The sequence below is a fragment of the Stegodyphus dumicola genome, chromosome 2, assembly GCF_044657685.1.
Source record: "Stegodyphus dumicola isolate Sdum_Otavi_A_Nest chromosome 2, ASM4465768v1".
Lineage (NCBI taxonomy): Eukaryota > Metazoa > Arthropoda > Arachnida > Araneae > Eresidae > Stegodyphus > Stegodyphus dumicola.
In genome coordinates, this window is record NC_140769.1 from 142,288,222 (window position 1) to 142,312,458 (window position 24,237).

At 35.8% G+C, this 24,237-nt stretch overlaps 2 protein-coding genes across 5 annotated transcripts in view; one reads left to right on the top strand and one right to left on the bottom strand.

Annotated features, from left to right (window-relative positions):
* Positions 1-18,085, top strand: part of LOC118189327 (uncharacterized) — a 99,161-nt gene extending 81,076 nt beyond the window's left edge. The window contains exon 2 of the mRNA XM_085811152.1: positions 12,064-18,085. Coding sequence (XP_085667278.1) covers positions 12,139-12,579 — 441 coding nt within the window. The 5' untranslated portion in view covers positions 12,064-12,138 and the 3' untranslated portion in view covers positions 12,580-18,085. The remainder of the gene's footprint in view (positions 1-12,063) is intronic.
* Positions 18,086-21,004: 2,919 nt separating this feature from the next.
* PIG-B (phosphatidylinositol glycan anchor biosynthesis class B) overlaps positions 21,005-24,237 on the bottom strand; it is a 39,029-nt gene continuing 35,796 nt past the window's right edge. For all 4 annotated transcript variants that reach the window (XM_085811162.1, XM_035359681.2, XM_035359424.2 and 1 more), the window contains one exon: positions 21,005-21,317. In XM_085811162.1, coding sequence (XP_085667288.1) covers positions 21,020-21,317 — 298 coding nt within the window. In that variant the 3' untranslated portion in view covers positions 21,005-21,019. The remainder of the gene's footprint in view (positions 21,318-24,237) is intronic.

Below are 24,237 nucleotides of genomic sequence, written 5' to 3' on the forward strand. Positions count from 1 at the left end.
GGTTGCTTCATATATATATCTTCTTTCAGATCTCCATATAGAAAAGCTGTTTTTACATCGAAGTGATTTACGTGCATTTTCTTTTGAGCTGCCACCTATTGCCAAAATAGTCCTTATTGTGGTATACTTTACGACTGGTGCGAATGTTTCGTCGTAGTAGTGCCCAAATTTTTGGTAATATCCTTTAGCTACTAAACGAGCTTTATATCTGATAACATTTCTTGGAGCGTCGGATTTTGTTTTAAATGTCCATTTGTTTCCAATTGCTTTCTTTCCTTTTGGAAGATCGACTAGTTCCTATGTTTTGTTCCTCTTCAGTGCTTCTATTTCTTCTTTCGTAGCTTTTAACCACAGTTCCTTTTCTTTGGTAGGAAAAGTTTGCAGTTCTTCCCAGTCTTTAGGAACTTTGATTTCTTCCTTCTTAGCCATGTATGAGAATCTGTTTGGTGGGATTCCTTTAGTCGTTCTGTGGGATCTTCTCGGTAATAGGGGAATTTCTTCTGTTTCAATTACTTCCTCTGTAATAGCATTTGGACGTGGTTCTGTCAATTTATTTTCTTCAAAAGGCCATTCTATTTCCTCTTGCTGATCATTTAATTGACGAGGCATTTCTTCTTTTTTGTTTTCATCGAATATTACGCTTCTTCTAATCACGACGTTGTTTGCATGTGGCATGTAAATTCTATATCCTTTAGTACAGTCACTATATCCAACAAGAATTCCTTTTTCTGCTCTTTCGTCTAGTTTGCTTCTTTTCTGCTTTGGAACTCGACAATAAGCTGTGCTGCCGAAAACTCTGATATGGCTTAGATTCGGCTTCTTATTATTCCATAGTTCGTACGGTGTTTTTTCAACTGATCTTGATGGTAGCCTGTTTTGTAGATAGGTGGCTGTCATTACGGCTTCACCCCAAAATTCTCTTTTGAGTCCTGAATCGAGTAGCAGGCATCTTGTCATTTCCATTAAGTATCGATTTTTTCTTTCTGCTCTACCGTTCTGTTGCGGTGAATATGCTACGGAGGTTTGATGTTCGATTCCCTCTTCCTTTAGATAGTCTTCAAAATCTTTGCTTGTATATTCTCCTCCATTGTCTGTTCTTAAGACTTTTGGCTTCTTTCCAAATTTGTTCTTCGTCATGGTTACAAATTGTTTTAATTTGGAGATAGCTTCATCTTTTGTAGCTAGAAGATAGATCGTTGTGTATCTCGAATGATCGTCGATGAATGTTATGAAGTATTTCTTTCCTCCTAGTGATGTTGTACCGATTGGTCCACAAATATCTGAATGTATCAAGTCTAGAACTCATTTTGTTCTATAATTGTTTAGCTTGGAATACGGCAATTCAGTCATTTTGCCTCTGATACAGCATTCGCATTCTTTTTCCTTTTTGGCTTCTCCGTCAATCCTCATTCCGGTTGCCAGGTCATCATTCCTTTAGCCTCTTGATTGCTTCATAATTTCTGTGTCCTAGCCTTCTATGCCGAAGATCTATACTATTTTCTCTTCTTTCTGCAGTTGCAATTTTGGCTGTTTTTCTTTGCGATTGAACTACGGTATATAAATTTCCTCCTGCTTTAGCAATTCCTATGGTTTTATTTTTCTTCTTTATTCTGCAAATATCTTCTTCAAATTCAACTGTAAATCCTTTCTTTGTAATTTTTCTTACGGATATCAATCCTCCTTCTAGGTCAGGAACGTACAGAACATCTACGAGTCTCACTTCCATTTCGTTACCTTCGTCGTCTGTACAGTATAAGTATCCTTCTTTTATACCTTCGGACTTCATCTGCGTGCCGTAGCAAATGTTATCTGCTCAGTTTTGCTTCTATCCAATTTGGTGAAAAAGTTTATGTTATCGGTCATATGACAAGTAGCACCTGAGTCAACTGCCCAGTTTGAGTTTTGAAACTTTCTTTCTCTGGTGACTTCGAACGTGTAATTCTCAGTCTTCTCATGATTCTTATCTTCATTTTCATCTTCATGTGTATCCTCGTTTATAGCAACTTTCGTTTTCTGTTTATTTCCATAATTTCCTTTATTCGTTTGCTTTTCATTCTTGAAAAGTGAGTTACTTTCGTTTTTATCTTTTTCTTTGTGGTTATTTAAGAACCTGCACTCTTTTTCTAAGTGTTCTATTTTTTTTTTTTTTTTTTTTTTTTTTTTTTTTTTTGCAATAATTGCATCTTCGTTGATTGAAATACTTGAATTTTGTGTTAAAATTCGTTTTGAAGGCAGTCGTTTCTTCTGCTCGCGCGCCGCCTTTTCTTCTCAGACATTCGTCGATGAGTTTCGTTTTTACGTATTCCAGCGTTAGCGTTACGTATTCCAGCGTCAGTTTCTTCTGGGCGTGCTTCTAAAGAAGTAATAAGATTTTCGTAGCTTTTTGGTAAGCCGCTTAGTAAGAGCGCTGCAATGTGACTGTCCTTTATTTCTTCACCGATTCCTCGCATTTCGTCTACGATTTCGAGCATCTTGTTGACATATTCTTCGAGTTTGTATTCGTTTTCTGCTTTTAACGTATACAGCTTTCTCAGAAGGTAAAGTTTACTGTAAAGATTCTTTCTTTCATGTATTTTCTTTTCATTCCATATTTCTTTGGCTGTCTTTTTATTTCTTATGTGTACGATTTGGTTGTCTTCTACGAGTGAACTAATAGTAGCTTGTGCTTGTTCATCTCGTCTTCTCCATTCGACGTTTATTTCTTTTGGTGTATCATCTGCTATTAAATCCCATAAATTTTCCTTTTTTAGGATCATTTCAAGTTTGTATTTCCATACTTGATAGTTGTTATTGTTTAGTTTCATGATCGAATATTTATTTTCGCAGCTAGTAGTCATTTCTGCTTCTGTATTTCGAATGCGCAGTACACAACTATGTAGTTTTGTTTCGCTTTTGAAGACAGGCTCGGCTATTTCCTTTTTCAGATTATCCAGAGGTAATTTATCGCAAAGTATCTTTTCTGTTTTTTTATTCTTGATAGCTTATCTCGACATATTTTATGCGTTTAGTTGAAGTAAACGTACTCTCGGTCTCATAATCTATTATTGAAGGTATTCGTGGTTCATTTTTGTTTACTGTTACAACTTCGCTAAATCGAGACGAGCAGATGAATAAAACAGAATTAAAGTTCTTACCTTAATAAAGTGTAATCGAAGCTGCGGAGGTAAGGAACACGATCATTATATTAGCAAACACAAAATAACATATTTATTAGGTATTAGAAGAAAAAAAAATATCTAGCGATGATTACAAGCATTGTTTACTGTCCATTGCATAACGCGAGAAGTGAGTCATACAAGGAGAGAATGTTTCTCCTTCTTTTTGGATCAAGTCCAATCACAGTTAGCGGGGGTGAGGGGAAATTAACGTCGGAGTGTACAGCTTCATCGCTGTCATTATGAATTGCTCCACAAGAAGCATTTTTATTGCTTTTTGCATTTACGAAATAAAGAGATAAACTTCTTCCTCGATGTCTCCGCAGTGGTTATAATTTGTTCTGCAGGGAAAATCAGTCATTTGTTCAGTTCATTTCTTCCAATTTACTTTTGTACTGTATTTCTTTAATGGCGTATAAAAGCCACAAAAATTAAGAATTAAACAAGTTAAGTTTAATTCTGCGAGACTTCTAAATGAGGACTGTGTGGAATATTCCTGAGTAAGACAGCATCCAAAATTTCGCCGTTTTGTGTATCAACAGCGACAAATCGTAGATCATTACTTATTAGATAATTATTTAATATATTTCCGTTTCTATTGTTTCCCCTTAAGTTCCAGATACTGTGTTTCGCATTGAAGTCCCTTGCTATTATAGTCGGGAAGTTAGTTGAAGTGAAGTTATTTAAATCATTATCAGTTTTCTTTTCTTCCCTCGTAATTTTATTCTGCCTCTCTTTTCTTCCCCCCTAATTTTACCCTTCTTCTCTTCTTGCCATTTCTAATTTTCAAGCATCAATGAAGTAATATTTTCTAAGAGATATTTTACAAAAGTTTCATAAAAGTTACAGTTCCTTATCGTAGGCATTGTTACCTGTAATTAGCTGGATAATTAGTTGGAATCATTTTTCTCTTAACTCTTCAGCCATGTTTTTAAGAACCTCTTTTCTGGCTTTACCTAAGAATGACATGATATACCCATATATATATTCAAATTCTAACTACTCTTACTTTTAGAAACAGCAGAAAATTAAGCCGTTAGGTATTACTTCTAACAAGATGCGTGAAAATGTGCAATACCCTCCTGGGACTCGAATCCTGGACCACTCGTCGAGTATGCCCTCAATTACAACACCAAGGTATGTGGAAAGAAGGGAGTAAATACCTTGTTTACACACCCCTTTTAAATGGCAACTGGGGATGAAGGGACATAGTCGGTGGTGATAAATTATCGTTCGGGAGCCACTTGTAGAGAGGTTATGTTTTTTTTATACTCTCGAATGCGCATCGAGTATGCTTTAATTACGCTAAGAAGGAATGTGGAAAGGAGGGAGAAAACACCTTATAATATTGCTTAAAACAGAAAAGCCTGAGCTTTAAACTTCTCTTAAATCTCGATAATGCTCCAAGCCTTTAATGTTTTTTTATTCTCTTTTAATTACAATAATATTTAGGTTTAAATAAATTGTTTATTCTGAATTAATCTGAATTATACCTAACCCCTTTTTTTTTCCACAGCAAGTTAACCCTGCGAAATGCGTTAATGGCGTATTCCCTGCGCTCGACAAGGGTTCACATCAAATTGCGAAAAATACAACCATAACTTTTGCTATTACTTGTTTCAAAGAAATAAACATAAGCAAATTTTGATTTGATATTTTCACCAAATAGTAGATTTCTTCTAATGAAAAGAAAGCAGATTTTAGGTAGAATTTTATTTTTCTGCATTAAAGCATCTTATATCTGGAAATAATATTATCAGGTTCTATGTTTCTCCTTACTTTCTTTGGGAACATGCACAGACCTGACTCGGAACAGGGAGCTTACTAAAGCTATGTTCAATAAATGTGGGAAGTAGACAAGATACACAGGAAGGGTATACGAAACCCTTTATTTTTCACTCTTTACAATAATTTCCGTACTTCGGAATGCAGAGACCAACTACTTGTGCTCTGAACGTAAGAATATAAAAATATTTAACTAAACTCTAACTTAACTTTGGAATAATAAACAAGGGCCTACGTGGAAGATTGGCCGTATATTAACAGGAAGCCGTATGTAGTACAGAGAACTGTTAACACTACAATACATTTAAAATTATCACGAGGATTAAACCTCTGGCCTGGAAGGCAACCAGCAACCGAGTAAAACTGCTAAGGTAAGCGGCCTGCTTCGACTAACTCCTTCCTCTCTTCTCGCTTGGCAAAAAGCCACAACTTAAGTACTTGGCGTTCGCCAGACAAATTTTGCATAAATAAGTTAAAGCTTTTAATTCTGGCCGGAAGTAGAAAATAAGAAGTGATAGTAAGGATTTAAAATAAAATAAACGTTAGTAAAACTTAAGATCCTTACATACTTCCCGCCAGAGTTAATTAGTTTGAAACTGAGGTCTAAAACGACCTTGTTGAAACCTTTTAGCTCTAGAATCTAACGCGAGGCCAATCTTTTACAAACATTTCTCACTAGAAACTAGAAATTTAAAAAAAAAATTTGTTTTTACAATATCAGCTCCATGGACAACCAATTTTTCATCTGTACTGCATCTAAACAGGAGCTTTTCTTCAAATCTGGAAGGAAAACTAGTTTAATGAAATGTTACACAATGAAATAGCAAGTAACATGAATATTTATATTTCTCTTAACATTCTTATTTCATTCATAACTTTATTTTAATTATCTCTCCCCGTGCTCTCTGACATGTGTTGTAAAAGAAAACACCAAACACGAATGTGTTTATGTATACGTGTTCCACACTGCCGCCTACAATCTAAACACTAACGTGTTAAAATTCAACATAACAAGACCTCGTAACACACCCTATCTTCAACTCTAAACCCTGAGGTACTATTCTGAAAGTGGCTAACTCTGAAGTGTAGCGTCAGAGAGCCTAACTACATTCATTCAACCTTTAACACATATTCACCATAATTTGGTCTTTTTACAGTCACACGAATAAGTTTAAATTTTTTTTTGCATTACTTTCACTTTTACCATATCACAGTATTTCTTAACATTTAAAATAACAGTTCACATTGTATATAAGAACATATTAACATGCCGTTAATTTTACGCAATTTAAAACATACATTAGTAGTACATTGTTAACTTCTATTCTTTTCCAAGCAAGTGCCAATTCTTCTACATTGAAATACTATATTTCAAAAGTCTTTCAGACTAAAACTTCTTTCTTGCCAGAATGTTTTAAATAAAATTTATACAATAACTTTTACAATATTCAAGTATTTACATATTCTTATTATACATCAACTTTAGTTTTACTCGCGAGTAATTGAAAAACATAATACCAAAATCGGTAACAACTCATTTCTCGCCTTTTTGGCGATAAAGGTAGACCTCACATGAAGTAAAACTTCTTGAAATCTGCCACTTGCAGTAAGAATGAAAGATTAACTTAAGTTTCCAAAGTAACATAAAATTTTACTTATCTTTGTGATATTCGGACATTCTTTTCTCAGCCCAGTCCTGGAAGGTAGCGTAGATTCTAGTTTGATTTATCCTCCTTCTTGTGCGGGCTCGCCCTTCAGTGCCTTCCTCTAGAAGCTTTCTTTTTACTCCAATTCGGTCACACTTGAATACCTTCTTTTTCGCCTCTGCCTTTGGTCTTGGCCGTTTGATGGCAGCTGGTCTTGGCGGAACCGGGACACTTCTCTCTCGTTCCTGCTTGGACCTCGTTGCTGGCCGTTCAAATTTTCCTTGTATCTTTTGCTCCGCCGTGGGTGGCCCTTCCGCAGTTCGGCGACATTTGCTGCGGAGATTCCTGCCGATGAGTAGATCTTCCGTTTGGGAGCCGGGTTATAGTTGCCGTTATTTCTCCTGGCTTTCTTTGCATTCGTCGTACTTCTCCCTTCTTCATTCTGGGGGTGGTCGTGAGCTCTCTTTTCTGGACGGTGGAACGGCTTCTTTTTCTTGTTACCTTCATATTTCCAACGTGGAAACTTTCTTTTCAATTGCTCCTGCCTCCTAATGGCTTGCCCTTGTACTTGTCGTTGTTCCACCTCTGGAGCTTGTGCCTGCCGTGCCTGCCGTGCCGGATCCTGCAAAAGATCTGTGAATATTTGCATTTTATTACGGTCATAGTAGGGTTTTATTTGATCAATGTTTGCGGAGCATGTTTCACCATTCCTGGCTTTTAACACCACTACAGCGTGAGTTATTTTTTCTATGACATATGATCCTTCAAATCGTGGAAAAAATTTGGCGGTTTTATCTTCTGGTGCTGAAGAAAGTGAATGCTTAATTCTTAATACTTCATCTCCTACTTTATAAGTTACTCCCCGTCGTTTCAAGTCGTAATAAAGTTTTTGTTTTCTCTGTGCTACTTCAGTATTCTTTTTTGCTTCTTTAATTAATTTTTCTATATCTCCCATTTTAAATTCTGGGGCTCTTTGTTGCACATAAAATAATTTATCTAACGGCGTTATAATCTTTCTGCCTAAAAATAACTCAGCAGGAGTTTTGCCCGTTGTATCATGTTTTGCGGTCCTAAGGGCGAAAGCAAATTCATTGACATAGTTATCCCAGCTTTTATGAAAATTTTTAACATAACTACGGATAATTTTCACTATATTTCTATTGACCCGTTCCGCTATATTTGATTGCGGCCGATACGGGACCATTTTTAAATGACGTATGCCCAGTTTTTGGCACCTGTCTTCAAATATATTACTTACAAATTGAAGACCATTATCCGATATCACTTTTAGGGGCGCCCCGTATTTTAAAATATATTTATTTAAAATAGAATCAGTAACTAATTTCGCGGAGGCTCGTTTTAAGGGAACAATTTCGGTCCACTTACTAAAATGATCAACCATAACAAGGAGATACCGACTTTTATTTAACTGACTTTTCGGAAAAGGGCTCAATAAATCGATGCCAATTATTTCATTTGGAAATTCCGATTTAATGCTATTTTCTTCAATAATAGGTAACGGATATACCGGATATTTAGTTATGGAGTTTAATTTACGATAGTCGATCGCGAAACGCCACCTTTTTGGATGTGTTTATGGATAGTCATTATTTTTCTTACATAAAACTACCGTGCTAGCATAACTACTTGAGATGGGCGTTATGATCTTTTTACGTAGCATATCGCTGATGTGCCATTCTATAATTTTTTCTTTATTTTTATCATACCGGTATGCTTTGTGGTGAACTGGCATTGAATCTCCGGTGTCAATACTATGGTTAGAAACTTGAGTAAATCCTGGAATATCACTAAATAACGAAGCCAATTCACTTACCACTTGTCGGATTCTTTGTTGCTCTTCATTAGGCAGGTGGTCAAGGTTTAACATCGGCGGCTCCGATTTTTCTTCTCGAACTGGTTTCATCGTCAGCTTAAGGGACTCTTCATTAAAATCCAGCGTTGCTTGTGCCTCTGAAAGAAAATCTATTCCTAAGATAATGTGTGCTTGCAGATTCTTTACTATAAAAAACATAACCTTTACTTGTTCGTCCTTGATACGGACGTATAGCGGTAATTTACCTATGCACTTACATCTTTCTCCTTGCGCAGCTAACACTGTCGTATTATCCGAATTATATATGCGGTATTTCCGAAAATACTTCCTAAAAAAATCTTCTGCCACACAGGAACACTGCGCGCCTGTATCCAGGAGTGCGGTGGCTGGGATATTATTCACCAACACTTCAATCTTCGGAAGAGTCAAACTTTTCACCATTACTGTATTTAACTTGAAGGAAGAGGGGTTTTCTTGGCCTTCGGATTTCCGCACCCTCCCGTCAGCAGAAATCCGTTTTAGTTCAAATCATTTTTCATTTCCATGCTTTCCTTCTTTTTCCACTGGCCTTGAGACTTTTTTCCTGGATTGCTATTGAACTGTCGACGTTCGCCGGCTGTTTTTGGATGCTCGGGTTTCCTTGCCCACTGATTCGCTTTGCTTCCGTAGCCGTGTGCTTGACTTTGCTGTGGTCTTGGCGCACCAAATTGGTTTCGTTGTTGATATTGACGTCTTCTTTCAATGTCCGCCGTTCTTCTACTTTCAAACTGGATTGCTAGCTCGAATAACTTTTCCAGTGTAGTCGGATTCCTTAATTCAATAAAGTCTTGCACTTGGGGAAGTAACCTCGGCAAAATCACTTGAATTATCTCAGGATCCGGACGGTTTCCATACAAGAGTTTGAAGACGTGAATTTTTCTTAAAATAAAGATGGAAAGATTTTCGATTCTTTGCTGATATATGCTGAAAAATTCCGCTTCTAATTTCGCACGATCCCTTACGACAGGGAAGGCTTTTACTAGGGCAGTCTTGAAATTTTCGTAAGTATAGGTGGGACTTCCTGCTTGACCCAAGAGACTTCTGCCTATGCATTTGAACCAATTAAGCGCTTGGACCCTCAAAGCGCTGGTAACTAAGGTCACTTTTTGGAACTCGTGCACGGGATACATCATGAAGTGGTCCTCCAGTTTTTCCAAAAAACTGGTAACCGGTGAGATTCCATTAAATGTTTCTTCTGGTTTCATCGCTGCGCGCATGGTCTGGACGATGTAACCAAATCCTTCCAGGGCGGCAGCTGGCATTTCTGGATTCTGAGCCGCTTCTGCAGGCAGCACAGGTTCTTCTTGAAACTCGGCCATGGTTATTCTTCTTCGTTGGGCGCCACTATCAGGTTCAATGTTTCTCCTTACTTTCTTTGGGAACATGCACAGACCTGACTCGGAACAGGGAGCTTACTAAATCTATGTTCAATAAATGTGGGAAGTAGACAAGATACACAGGAAGGGTATACGAAACCCTTTATTTTTCACTCTTTACAATCATTTCCGTACTTCGGAATGCAGAGACCAACTACTTGTGCTCTGAACGTAAGAATATAAAAATATTTAACTAAACTCTAACTTAACTTTGGAATAATAAACAAGGGCCTACGTGGAAGATTGGCCGTATATTAACAGGAAGCCGTATGTAGTACAGAGAACTGTTAACACTACAATACGTTTAAAATTATCACGAGGATTAAACCTCTGGCCTGGAAGGCAACCAGCAACCGAGTAAAACTGCTAAGGTAAGCGGCCTGCTTCGACTAACTCCTTCCTCTCTTCTCGCTTGGCAAAAAGCCACAACTTAAGTACTTGGCGTTCGCCAGACAAATTTTGCATAAATAAGTTAAAGCTTTTAATTCTGGCCGGAGGTAGAAAATAAGAAGTGATAGTAAAGATTTAAAATAAAATAAACGTTAGTAAAACTTAAGATCCTTACAATATTTCAAAATAATTGCTGTAATAAAATCATATCAGATAATTTAATAATCATTTATCATTCAAAATGTTTCAATCTCTTAACATACAAATATGACAAACATCCTAAACATAATAACTGAAGATCCATAGAATCAATTTACTAATTTCTCATATATTTTACAATAAAAATGAAGATTATGTATACATTTTTCTTTCCGCGCCTGATGCATTAATACCATTTTTGTGAATAAACTCATCATGCATAACTTATTCGTTAATGAAAATCAGGATATACGTCAATTTGTTTTTCTTGCTAACGCAGTGAAAAGTCCTATTTCTCACTTTCCCAAAGGACATTTATTCTGGAGGTCTAGAATCCTGCACTGAAGCATTTTATCCACCACCAAGAACTGTTCCATTTTTTCAATTTATTTCTGTGCAAAGTGCTTTCATCCGTGTCCTAATTTTTCTAATCAAGAAGTCTGTAGGATTATCCCGAAGCGATAACAGTTTTCTTTCCTCTTGATGGGTCCCATGAAAGTGAGAAAACAAATTGGTAACACTGTATGGAATCCGCTGATGGTGATAAAGATTTATCGCCTTGTTTATGGCTCTAAGCGACACATCGCTTCCCATTTCTCTTTTATTATCTGAAGATAATCGCTGAGTGCTTGGTCGTGTATCGCTCCCCTTTATGTGGTAAGGACTGAGATGTATAAGCCTCGCATTCAGTTTAGCATAAGTTTATTGTTCTGTGGCTGTTAAAATAACAGAAACACTAAAAGCAACGTTGTACTATTTGTCCACGTACTCTGTACCAGATTGATGCAGTTTTAAATTTCACCTGCAATCTGATTGTGTAATGAAAAATATTTTCTAGCATGTGTTTGTTAACTTTGGAAACTTCATCATCATTTGGTGGCACTGCATCATTTAGTGGTATCACTACTGAGAGCACTTTAATCGTATTTACGCGTTTGAAAAGGATCTGTTTAATATTCAGTTACAAATATACAAATTCATTTCAATTATTTTTAAACTAATTCTATCCTGTTGTCTCGATTTCTTCCAGCTTCCTCGTCAGAATGTAAATTAGTCAGGATTTAAATGCCCAAGACAGTATACATTTGCAAACATCCATGAATCCCGGGATTCCAAATCGGACCCTTCGGTTCAGTAGTCAGAGTCACAAACACCATCTCATTTCGGCAGCACTTTTTTTGGGCACGGCAGCAATTTTTTTTTAAACACTTTTATATCCATATAAAAGTAGAGTAGAAAAGCCAAATGCCACGAAAAAAAGTTCGAAAAATGGGGATATTTAACCCAAAACTGAAATGCCCTCGTTTGATGTGATTAGTAGTGATGACGAATTTAACAGTATGTAACTTTGATATCTAACCTTTATTTTTGATCAATTATCTTTTAATATGAGTATTTCTCTCTCTCGCCGTAATTAAAATGGTAGAGTTTACGTTTTAAGATTTGGAACTCGTTTTTTTGTGCTAGTTCTTTGGTTTATATAGCATGAATTCACACAACGTGACCTATTTTAAGAACTTACCGATCGTGTTCTAACGGGAGTTACTTGTAATTGTTTCCTTTCAAATATATAACTCTATTAATAAAACAGTAGTGATAATGTTTAATTTACTAATCGTAATGAATTATAAATATTCCAGGTTGGAAAGACTTTCCGGAGTAAAAGAGGTATTGATGTCATAGATCGAAATCTGCAAAGCAGTTCCATTGGAATAATGGTGCGAAACGTTACAGCCAAGAGTAAAGGCATCCACAATTCCAGCCGGGGATTAATAATCATAGCTAATTGTCCAAACATTACTCAACTAATCCGTCAGTACATGGAGAATGCAAGTAATGCTGAAAACTCTAATCCAGCTGATATTTCAACGAATGACTTCAGTAATTCTCAAAAAGATGCAGTCATCTATATTGTTGTTGTTCTTTTCTTCTACTCCTTTTTCATTGGATTTATGATGATTCGGTACATGCAAAAAGAAGCAAAAGAGCAACAAGAATGCAAAAAATACAGAAGATACATAAATATGGCTCAAGATCAGTATCTGGCATCCATGAACAGAGCAAGATTGGCAAACAGACTTGCATTACAGGCATTAAATACAGTGAATGCTATTCCTCAAACTTCTCAATATGGAAGCAAAGTCACATTTGTATGACTAAATAATATAAAGTAAGAACGTGTTCATAAAGAATTGATCAGTATTAAGCATACTTTTTAAAAATACTCTTACCGTTTAATTTTAATAACATAATTACAATTTATTTTTTCATTGCTTCAGTTCATCAAAAGAAATAAAAGTATAATAATAATAATAATAAAGATTACAAATAAATAAAAAATTTTCTTCCAAAAACAATCTGAAAAAATATAATTTTCATCCAGTTTCTTAATAGATAAAAATACAAAATTGTATACATTCCATATGTAATTATTCTCTCAGATACATAATTACGTGTATTTCTCTGTTCAAAATGTTCGCGAAAAATTTGTCACGTGAGTGAAACTTCCAATACTTAAATTTGTTTATCAGAGGGTGTCAGCGTCCTCTTTGTAGATGAAATGTATGAAGTTACCAGCAACATCGTTCAGGACAGTGTGGTTTCAGGCTGTAATGCAAACGGAGTTAAAGCATCTTTCACACACACCCCCCGGTAAAGTTAATTTCACTTACCAAGATGGCTCTAAGGCGGCAGCATTTTTAGGCAGTGAAACTTCCTTACGGGTATTCTCCGCTAACGTTTTGAACATAGAAGTACGTGTATACTTTATATATAACGTACACTGCTGTGCAAAAGTTACTTTCAGGCACAAAAGACTGAACACACTGCCAAACATTTCAAAAACGTACAGCAATACCTCGTGTAGTCCGTCTTCGATCAGCCCGGATTCACTCTACTCCAGTTTGTCAAATTCTCTTTCTTGCAATTTTTTTTTTTTCGGATTTATTAACATAGATAAACAATACATACACATAAAATAGGAGGACAACTTAGACAACGACGACTGTGTTGAAGTGTCTGTAATGAGAAAACAACTCCCATAAACTATTAGGATGGAGACCTGGGCATATTAGAAAAGCTGATTTCAATATTAAACGTAGCCTTGCAATTCGCCAGACGCTAACTAATATATTGTAAAGAAAAGGAAACAAAGAAGAGACTCGTGCAGAAAATCGATATTGGAACTTTTAGAGAATAAAAATTATTACGAAAAACAGGCACTTTTTAAATTTGTTTCTAATAAAGGTATATGAACTTCCAAATCACATTTTTATTGTAAAACAAGGGGGGGGGGAATGTGAAGCTAAATATCCATATTTTAATTATGTCATGAACTTTCTTGATTTGACAGGTTTCAAAGATATCGGAGAAACCGATTACTCTGCGAGGTATTACTGAACAGTGCAATACGATATACTGCAAATTGATCCATATGTATTAAAATACAAGGAAAGCGATTTTAAAGAAAGATACACAACTTCTGATATTTTTTATTATGCAAAAAGATAACCGAATAAAAAAATGGCATCACGTAATCTTAGACATTCAGAGCATCTGCAAATACATTTGTAAATTAAACATGGATTAAATTATTATTGAAGTATATTAGAACAATTATCACAGAATTAAAAGATATTGCATGTTATTACTAAATTAAATGATGAACCAATGATGTTCGAGAAGGTGTGATGTGACCCTGCAGCCATTTCATATCCTTTCCCTTTCTAAATAAATGATTTTTAGCTGTGTGTGATTCAGATTATAATCATATGTTACAGGCAATGTATGAGACGTCTGCTTAAATACTAGAATACCTAAGCATTTCATAGAATGCCTGCTGATTTTAAGGCTAAATATGAAATATGAGAATTATTATATACTTTACCTAAGCATTGTATACAATACCTAGACATTCATTAGAACGACAAATTCTATTTAAACAAGGCAATTATTTAAAAGACGTTAATTGCTCAAACATACAAATGTTATTTTAAAAAAGTAACGAAAGACTGCTATAAGATGATCCTTATACATCATAATAATTTTCTATTCTATCTACCTGATAACTTCCAGCCAGAGGACGAGTCTCAGTAGATCGCAGTATGGTGGCTGCACTACTTACAACACCCAGACCAGTATCTAAGTCATCTACAGACGATTTGGCGCCTGCACGTCACACCTGTACGGTATGGATTTCGAAGCGAGGACCACGTAGTCTCAGGAATTGAATTCAGAAAAAATGAAAGGTTTCACAACAATGCCCTTTTCAGTATTTTTTTGTTTTTTCTGGAAGGGTTTACAAAGGTGGATATGCCATTTGATATCATTACGTGTAACTTTTTAAAGTTCTTTGAACATTCCGTTACGTTCTCCGTATCCAACAGCCAAATGAGTTTCATGAAATAACTCAGTGTCCGAGACCTAGTACTGAAGCCTTCTTTAACAGAACAAACGAGTTACACTTTTTTTCCCACAAACATCACATCACAGCTGATTCTGCGCCCTATAGTCCCGTTATTCCTTTTTAGTAGTCATTTTAGCTTTTTTTACATCATTTATTAACTTCTGGTACGCAGTCGTTATTCGAACACATCAGAGATGTATTTCACACTTTTCCGGTTTGTAATTTGGCATTCTATGGAATGCTTAGGCTATGTGTGAAACGTTTTTAATCACTTCATACGTTGCCAGCCAGTTTTCGGCATTCTGTAAAATGCCTAAATGTTCTAGTAAAACACCTAAATGTTCCATTAGAATGCCTAAATGTTCTATTAGAATGCCGGATTTCATACTTTGCCGGTAGCATGAATAAAAAGCACTGGTTTTGAGGTACCTGATAAAATTATTTTAATTGTCAAGTTTTAGTGAAAGTACTGAAGAACAGCCCACAACTTTTCAAGAACTGTAAATCAGTTGTTCATCAACAACTGATTTTCAGTTCATTGATCATACAACTGCCACTTCTATAAGAATCAGCTCCTGTGCAAACTTAATGAACAGCAACATAAAGATTTTTTCTTCAGAAAAAGGCACCAAAAACCGTCTGTGGAGTAAATCATGATTTATGCATGAATAGAATGGTCAATTACTATATATTTGTCCAAAAAATATGTGAAGAATTCCAATATTTATTGATTTCTGTAGCAATACATTTTGCCTGGCATATATTGATTTTATGACGTTAACTGTGAACTATCCGTTGAATTAAATTTAAATTTTTCTTGCAACAAAATTACATTTCCTTATTTACCGTTTTATATTAAGCAAAAGCCTTGAATTAATATTTCATTAAAATTACAGCTTTAAGTTTTATATATACGAGGATGGATGCAAAATAGATAAAATAATAAAATACAGAGGTAATAAAAAACTATTTATTAACAATAGACATAAAATACAAAAAAGGAAATTAGGAGGCATACTTGACAATCGCCTTCCAACATAATCACTATATTATGCAGAACGAGAACCAACTTATTTAATCCGGCTTGGTAGAAATAACATCTCTACCCATTCAGCTATTTTCACTTCATTGTCTGAAGACAACCTTGATCCAAGTAATAGTTCCTTCAATTTTTGAAAAAGGAAATAGTCACTGGGTGCCATATCTGGACTTGGCTCCAGACTTCCTGCTTGAAATTCAGCAGAGATTCTTGAGTTCGGCGAGCAGCATGGAGCCTGGCGTTGTCATGTAGGAGAATGACACCATCACTCAACATCCCAAGATGTTTGCGTCGGATAATTTCACGACACCTTGTCAAAACGACACAATTTAAGTATCGATGGTATGAATCGTAACGGTATGAAATACGCGGTTAGGATAAACACCGCATGAATCCTAGAATATGGTTGCCATCATTTTACCGGCAGAGGATGTAACTTTAAGCTTCTTTTTGGTTGATAATCCAGACTGTTTCACTCCATAGTGGCTCTATTGCTTGTGGGAGTGAAATGATGAAGTCATGATTTGTTTCTGGTTAGCGATGTGATTAGTGAAGTGCTGGCTGTTAGAATGCTAACGCTGAAGAAACCTGAAGCTGCACATAATTCGTGTGGCTTTGCGCTCCTCGGATAACGCAAGTGGTAGTCAGCCGGCACAATCCCTGGAATATCCCAACATATCAGAAAGGATACGTTACACAGACCACAGCTCATTCTCAACTCTGACGCGATTGCAGGCACAGTTACCCGTTGATCATTTCTTTAACTCATGCCATGTTGATTTTCTGTCGTTGAAGAACATGGACGGTGCTTGCAGCCAGTTGCGGTTTCCCACAACTTTTTTGTCCGAGCACCATTTCGTTACAATTTCCTGAATTTTCATAATTTGACAGTGAATTTCAGACAAGGACACATTTTTTGCCTATAAGAAAGAATGACGGTTGGCATTTCGAAACGAGACCACTTTTCTAAACGTCTTGCATTTTTAATCGCTCTAACGTGTCTGCGAACTTACACTACCTACCCGCCCAACCGCTGTAAGACAATTAGCGCCATCTGTCTACACTTTTGGGGAAAATATTTCCTCCGCGATAATTCACAATAATTACTTTCTAAATGCTGCAGCTTGTAGCCTTTCTTTAAAGATCCATCTATGTATATATATACCAACACGTTAATGACTTAAAATTTTTAATAGAAATACACCTATGATCCTCTAAATATTGCTTTACCTTACAAGTGGTATGCCAGTTTCGTACATATTTTAGCGGATGCATGAAGCACAGAAGGTAGAGAAGTACGGACATTAACTTTTATTCAAAAGAGGGCAGGCAAGATGTTGACACCATTTTGCTTGCTATTGAATAAATCAATCCCTATTGGTGGTAAAAACTTCCAACATAAATTTTGATTTCATTATACTATGAAGTGAACAGAGTCTGTTCAAACTCTTCAAAATGCAATAATGTAGCAGTCACCACTATGAAGTAAAAAATAATGTGAAATACAAGCTCAAAAGTCATAATTCATAATTACTTTTCACATTGTGAATTTTACATAAAAGAGAAGTAAACAATATTTAATTCTGCTTAAGCATTTTACTCTGAAGAATTTTGCTCCTTGCTTAATGATAAACAACTGAATGTATTTTCATACACTGCAATATATGAATAGACTTTATTCTTTGTATTAGTAAATATATATATAGATAGAGTAAAATGTTAACATGATGCTATATTCCTTACGGTATGTATTTCATATTTATAATATTGAAGAGATTGTATGAACAGAATGTAACTTAATAAATTTTTAAATTGGTTTTCTGTCATTAATTTTTCTCAAAATTACCCTTTAGTACACACAAATTGCCTTTTTTTATTTAAAAAAATTACAGTAGCTAGCAAAGTGCAAAAAGGTCATTTAACTAAGCGAAGAGATGCTTAAGGGAAGCTAGCTCGTATTTACATTACAAATAAGCAAAGCCATGAAAGCACCTATGCAATCAGCCATTCGCATAATTTGAATCTGAATCGAATAGCAGGTGTTTGATGTTCTTCTCTACAATGGCCATTGATGGGTCCTGTAAATAACTATAATCTGATCTTAGCATTTTCTACGATGCTACCAAGGTAAGTTACACTTACTGGAATAATATCTGATTAAATTGCAGCATGATACAAAAAGCTTCCATGTTATAATGCAAGTGGTAGCACAAGAATTAAGCCACCTTTATAAGGCCATCCATGAGATAGCAAAAATGAAGGTTTCACTAATGAAAAACCAAGTGTTAATATAAAATGAAAATGTTTTAGATTCATGAATTTAATATTAAACCAAAAACCGTTGCATGCATTTCATACAAAAAATTATGCAAGTAAACCAAAAACAAAAATGCAGACACAAAATGTGCTGTTTCTAATTCTATATTTAGCAGAGCTAGACAAATTCCATGTGACCGACTCCTTATGAATCAAAATACAGTACAGAATTTTTTATAACGTCAGTTAAAGTAAAATTCAAACAAGAAAGAACTTATGCACAATAGCTTCCTCAGCTTTGCACTCGTTTTAATTTCTGAAAACTCTACGCCCTAGTTCTAAAGTAAGCCATTTAATATCCGATGACAACGCGAGAGAAATCCGTTCAACTAGATATATGTTATTATACGGAAGCACGACTGTCCACTAAAATCTACAGCTGTTAAGTCTAGTCATTTTGCAGAATTGATAAAACACATGCCTTAGTACTCGACTATAATACGTTTTCACATGAAGATCGAGCAAAAGTCAAACCAGTCATTTCTGCTACGATCAATATATAGGGTGGTTATAAGTTCCACCTCGATATGGTCATAACAAGAAAACTACGAAACCAAATGTAACCAAACTTGGTAATCCTGCAAAGGAGGTTATGGGAATTTATTTTCCGCGAAAAACTGAAGTTCAAAAACTCACCACCAGGGGGGAAATGGTGTATGCAATATTTTTAAATGGAATAAGACATGAAGACATTGGTTTAAAATATGTTTAATCCCTTCTGAAAAGTGTTACAAAGCATGTTCAATGTGGCGTCCACCATTTTCCGAAAGCAAGTTAAATCGCATTGCTGCATTCTCAACAGCAGCTCTTAGCATATCGGGAGAAATGTTACAGACATGTCGGTGCATCGCATCTTTCAATTCCGCGAAACTGTTTAGATTAACACGATAAACAGTGCTTTTGAGGTAACCCCATAGCCAAAAGTCACAAGAAGTGGCGAAGTGTCAGCCTATAATCCGTTCATTCGCGAAATGTTGTCTAAGTAACTGTGTGACACATGTACCAATGCGCGGTGGGGCCCCGTCCTGCCTAAAAATCGTGGTGTCTAAAATACCATGTTGCTGCAGTTCAGGTATCATGAAAAGTCTTAACATTGATGCTAAGCGAGCAGCAGTCACAGTGCATGTAACAGATCCAGCTGTCGACTGCTCTTGAAAATCGTCCAGTTATGGCACGCTCGATTTTTATCGCCTTTAAATGGAAATTTTGTTTAGGTCAGTGTTTCTTAAGGGCATAGAAGCCTGTTAAACCTGTGTAACAAAAGGTTAACTTAGATTCCGACCCTTATTTCGTTTAATACTACTGCATACACCACCATTTCGCCTCTGGTGGTGAGTTTTTTAACTCCCTTTTTTTCACGGAAAATAAATTCCCACAGCTTCCTTTACACGATTAAAAGTTTGATAGCATTTGGTCCAGTAGTTTCCCTTTTATGGCAAAGTGGAACTTTAATTATAACCACCCTGTACATCAATTATCTCCCAAGATCTGGAACTTAAGATTGTTTGTTAATCTTCGTTATATGTTTAGTATGGAAGTGAATGTTTCAAAATCCAGTAAAAGGATTAATGCAAGGCCTCAAAGCCTGAGGTTCCACCTCATAAGAAATCAAATTCAATAATTTCTCCAATGAAAAAAAAATTTTCACCACAGTTATAATAATATTTCATCACACTAAAATTTTTTTAGAGCAAGGGGATTTTAAATCACTTTCATACTGCTCAATATCATGCCCTATAACATGAAACTGTAGAAAAGAATTTACTGCAACCTCCTTGCTCTAAGCAGCGCTTAACTGTACTCTGTGTGGATGGGTTGGCATATTTTTGGAAGCGACAGTCTCTATGTGAAATATTTTAAAAGGTGTTAATTATTTGGTTCGTCCAAGCAGATGAAGTATAACGAAACTATGAATTGCTATAAGGAATTAAACTGAGAAGAGAAGTTGTTCTTAGTCTAGATAAAGTATTCAAAGAAATCACCACGAAATTTCAACAACTGCGTACTCTCATTATAACAAATTACAAACACTGGTGAGAAGCAAAGTGCATGAACACAAAAACATTAGTCTTGAAAAAGAAAAACTGCAGAAGTACAAATTCGGTATCCAACAAGTATCTCAAAGGATCATGCGTACAAGACAAATAAAAGATCTCACTAGATCATTATCCGTATTTAATTAATCAAAGAAACGGAGCTCCATATAAGCACATCTTCCTTCGCCAGCCGCTCTCCCCGGGGGGTCGACGTAGAGAACTCTGCGAAGCTACTGGCCAGGATCTGTACCTAGGCAATCCCGGCTACGGGAGTGTAAAAATTATGAACCTAGCGGTTCTGAAGGCCTCGGAATGGTCATTGGCCGGCCTGGTGGTCTGGCGAGTCCTAGAGCGGTGTGGCTCTAGTAGCCCGGGGGTAGCACCCTCTTAATAAAACCTGAAGAGAAACTTTACCAACATAGCATTTATGGCAGGTGTGGTACTTACTTAGTTGAATTAGCGTATACCACGTTTTTATAGTTGCTTCTTTAATTTTTCTGCCATTATAGTAAAGAAGTTAATTCTGAAAGTATCTATAATTATTCTCTCAGTAATATTCTATTATTAGCAATAAGCTCTTAATGTTTTAAAGAGTTTTTTGTTAATTTCAATAGCTGCAGAATTATTACATATATTTCATCAGAATATATAAATAAATGTCTTATTTATGACTGTTAATAATAACTATTTTTAAACATACTGCAAAAAGTTATGTACAGTTTTACATCATACAGAAATGAGAATTTTTTTAAATTAATAAACAAATAAACATTATTTACTATAGCTACATTAAATAAATTTTATTTACAGAAAATATACACAAAATTCCCAACATTTCCCTCTGCAAAATGAGAATGAAATGCATTGAAGCAATGTTCATAATGAAATTTCTTTAGAAATATTGAAATGCTGTCATACAGTTTATCAAACATCACAATATGTGTAGGCAATAACTGATTGCTATTTGAGTCATAAGTTTTAGTTAACCATTCCATAGGATCTTCAAAAAACTCATCAGCTTCATCAGTATAGCCATCTGCATTCTCAAAGTTTGGTTCACAGGTTAAAAATTTCATAGATATATTCTTGTGTATATAGCTATAAAAGAAAAGCAAATATTCTTAGATATAGAATTTAAATAATAGATATACAATACAATACAAAACAGAATGCTTTTAAATTCACAAGAAAAAAGCACAGGGAGGGAATAAAGCATTACTTATAATAATAAAAATGAATTACATGAAACAAAAACACCATGTGTTCATTTAAGCAAAGATTAGTGACCAGATATTTAGATAATTGAGTCAAATTTATTGGATCACAGCAATTGACGTTTCAAGGAAAACTGGCTACATTTTATATTTAGCATAGCAAAAACCATTAAAACTCCTATGCAGCAACCCTGTTCACAGGAATTTGAACCTAAGCCAAACTACTAAAATTAATAATCGTATCCATAGGGCCAGTGGTGGCTGATAGTTAATTTGGTGAAGTTTTGTCCCTTCATCAGTATAGCCAGATATTAAAAATGGTAAAATACATATTTAACATTTTTATTTATTTAGTTATTTGAAAAATTGTACATCGTTTGATTTCTCTTTAAAATACGTTTGCACAACCTTCATAATAAACTGTAAAAACTGATGCAAAATAATTGCTTTGATCAAAATATTAATATAATATAAATTGCAAAATAAACAGAGAAAAAATTATTATTATCCAAAGATCAACAAAAGCATTATTAAGGATTAAGTTAAGTATCCAATTCTATTAAAACATGCAATGGCCTATACATTAGTCAGTTATCCTTGCAAAATTGCAACACTTAGTTTGCAATTTTTCAAGCGCTTGAAATTTTAAAGTACCTAGAAATGAAGTACATTTTCAGTTTAAAGGGAAAAACCCAAATTAAATTCATTGCTATCTTGTATGAGCAAAAGAAGTCTATATCACTTTACATACACAGATTAGTACTTCAGATTTGTTCCAGCTAAACAACTGCACCAATTAATCAGTAGCCATATTACAAAAATCAACTGCAAAGGATTTTAATAATTTGAATATATATATATATATATATATACAACATAATGAAAGATATTTTTGATAGTGACATAGATGAATCTTGTGCATGTGTGATATATATGCAGATACAGCTACATTACTACAGCTAGTGTCTAGACTACGGCTAGTGCATTACTACAGCCAGTGTCTAAATACTTTTTGCCAGATAGTGCATCTATCTGGCCAAAATTATTTGGAGACTGCCCTAATCACCTGACAGGTGATGTGATTTGATGCTTAGTCAAAAGCAATAAGTGTTGATGGTGGTTTACGAGTTTATTTAAGCATTTGTGAGATAATGTGTAAGTCAAAGGAGTTTAGTAACTTTGATCATGGCAGTATAGTGAGATGCCACCTTTGTGGAAAATTAGTTTGTGAAATTTCGGACATTCTAAGCCAAAATCCACTGTGAGTGATGTAATTGTGAAGTGGAAATGTCGAGGCAGTGGACCTGCAGAAAAAGAAGGGGCAAGGCGAAAAAATTAGTGAGTTCAGCCATAAAACTAAAGAGTAGTGAAACAAAATCGCAAGTCCTTGTTGGTTGAAATCACTTAGGAGTTCCAAAATTCATCATTAATCGTTAATGCTAGTCGCAGAACTATTCATCGAGAGTTAAAAAAACCTGGGATTCCATTGTCGTGCAGCTGCTCACAAGCCAAACATGAAACAACAGAATGCGAAGAGTCGATTGCAATGGTGCAAAGCTCCCCGTCATTGGACTGTGGACAAAGCCAGACAAATAGCTCTACCAACTAAGAACGGCCATGCACCACAACCCACAGAATCAAGAAAGAGCTCTTAATCTGTCAATCCTTCCTGTGTCCAAGCCGGGTAAGTTTTCCTGTGTTGAGTCAAATTAAGCTGCAGGCTCCATTCCTGGTGGTGCCCTTCTGTCAATTCCTTTAAGTTTCAGCTTTACAACCATACTTCCCCAAGAACCCAAAAGCTTTGGTTTCCCGGAAGCTGCCCGGCGTGTCATTTGAGGAACACAGCCAGATCGCTGGCTGGTATCGTTTATGGTCAGAACTAGGGTGGCATGTGGAAAAACGTTCTTTTTGAATCATAAATCGCACTTTAGAATCTGGCAATCTGATGGATGCGTCCAGTTTGGCCAGACGCCTGACGACTGCTTCTTAAGTGATTGCATTGTGCCAACTCTAAAGTTTGGTGGTGGCAGAATCATGGTATAGGGGTGTTTTCCATGATTTAGCCTGGGTCCCTTAGTTCCTGCAGCTGGAAACATGAGCTCTGAAATGTATGTGGACATTCTGGACACTGCTGCTCTCCCAACTCTTTATGGCACTATTTCAAGAAGTATCATTTCCCTTCTAGAAGAATACCTGCTCCATTTACACATCGAGACTTGCACAGCCATGGTTTGACAAAACGGGTGTTCAAAAACTAGACTGACTATCTCACAGCCCTGATTTAAATCCCACAGAACACCTTTGGGATGAATTAGAGAGCTGATTACATAGACAGCCAAATCTACCTTCTTCACTACCAGCACTCCTTGCAGCTGTAATGGATGCGTGGAAATCAATTCCTATGGCCACCTATCAAAAACTGGTGGAAAGTCTTCCCAGACGTGTGCAAGCTGTCATCAATTCAATAGAGGAGGCCAACACCATATTAATATATGCCTCATATCTCTGAGTCCGTGCCACTGCGTGTCCAGATACTTTTGGCCAGACAGTGCATAAAGATGAGGAACAACTGTGGCTGTATTAGCACTCTTTTTTTTTTTTTTTTTTTCCTGGTTCAAAAAATGTTCTTGAAGCACTGCACACACATTTTTCTCCCCTCCTCAGACACAGAATTATATATAGCAGTAGGAGCAACGCCGTGGGCAATATTTTAGCAGAACAACTAGGGAAAGGAGAATGTGTATTTATTCCTATTAGTTTCAGTTTGCAAAATTTAATATATTATTGGCTGTGTAAGCACTGCA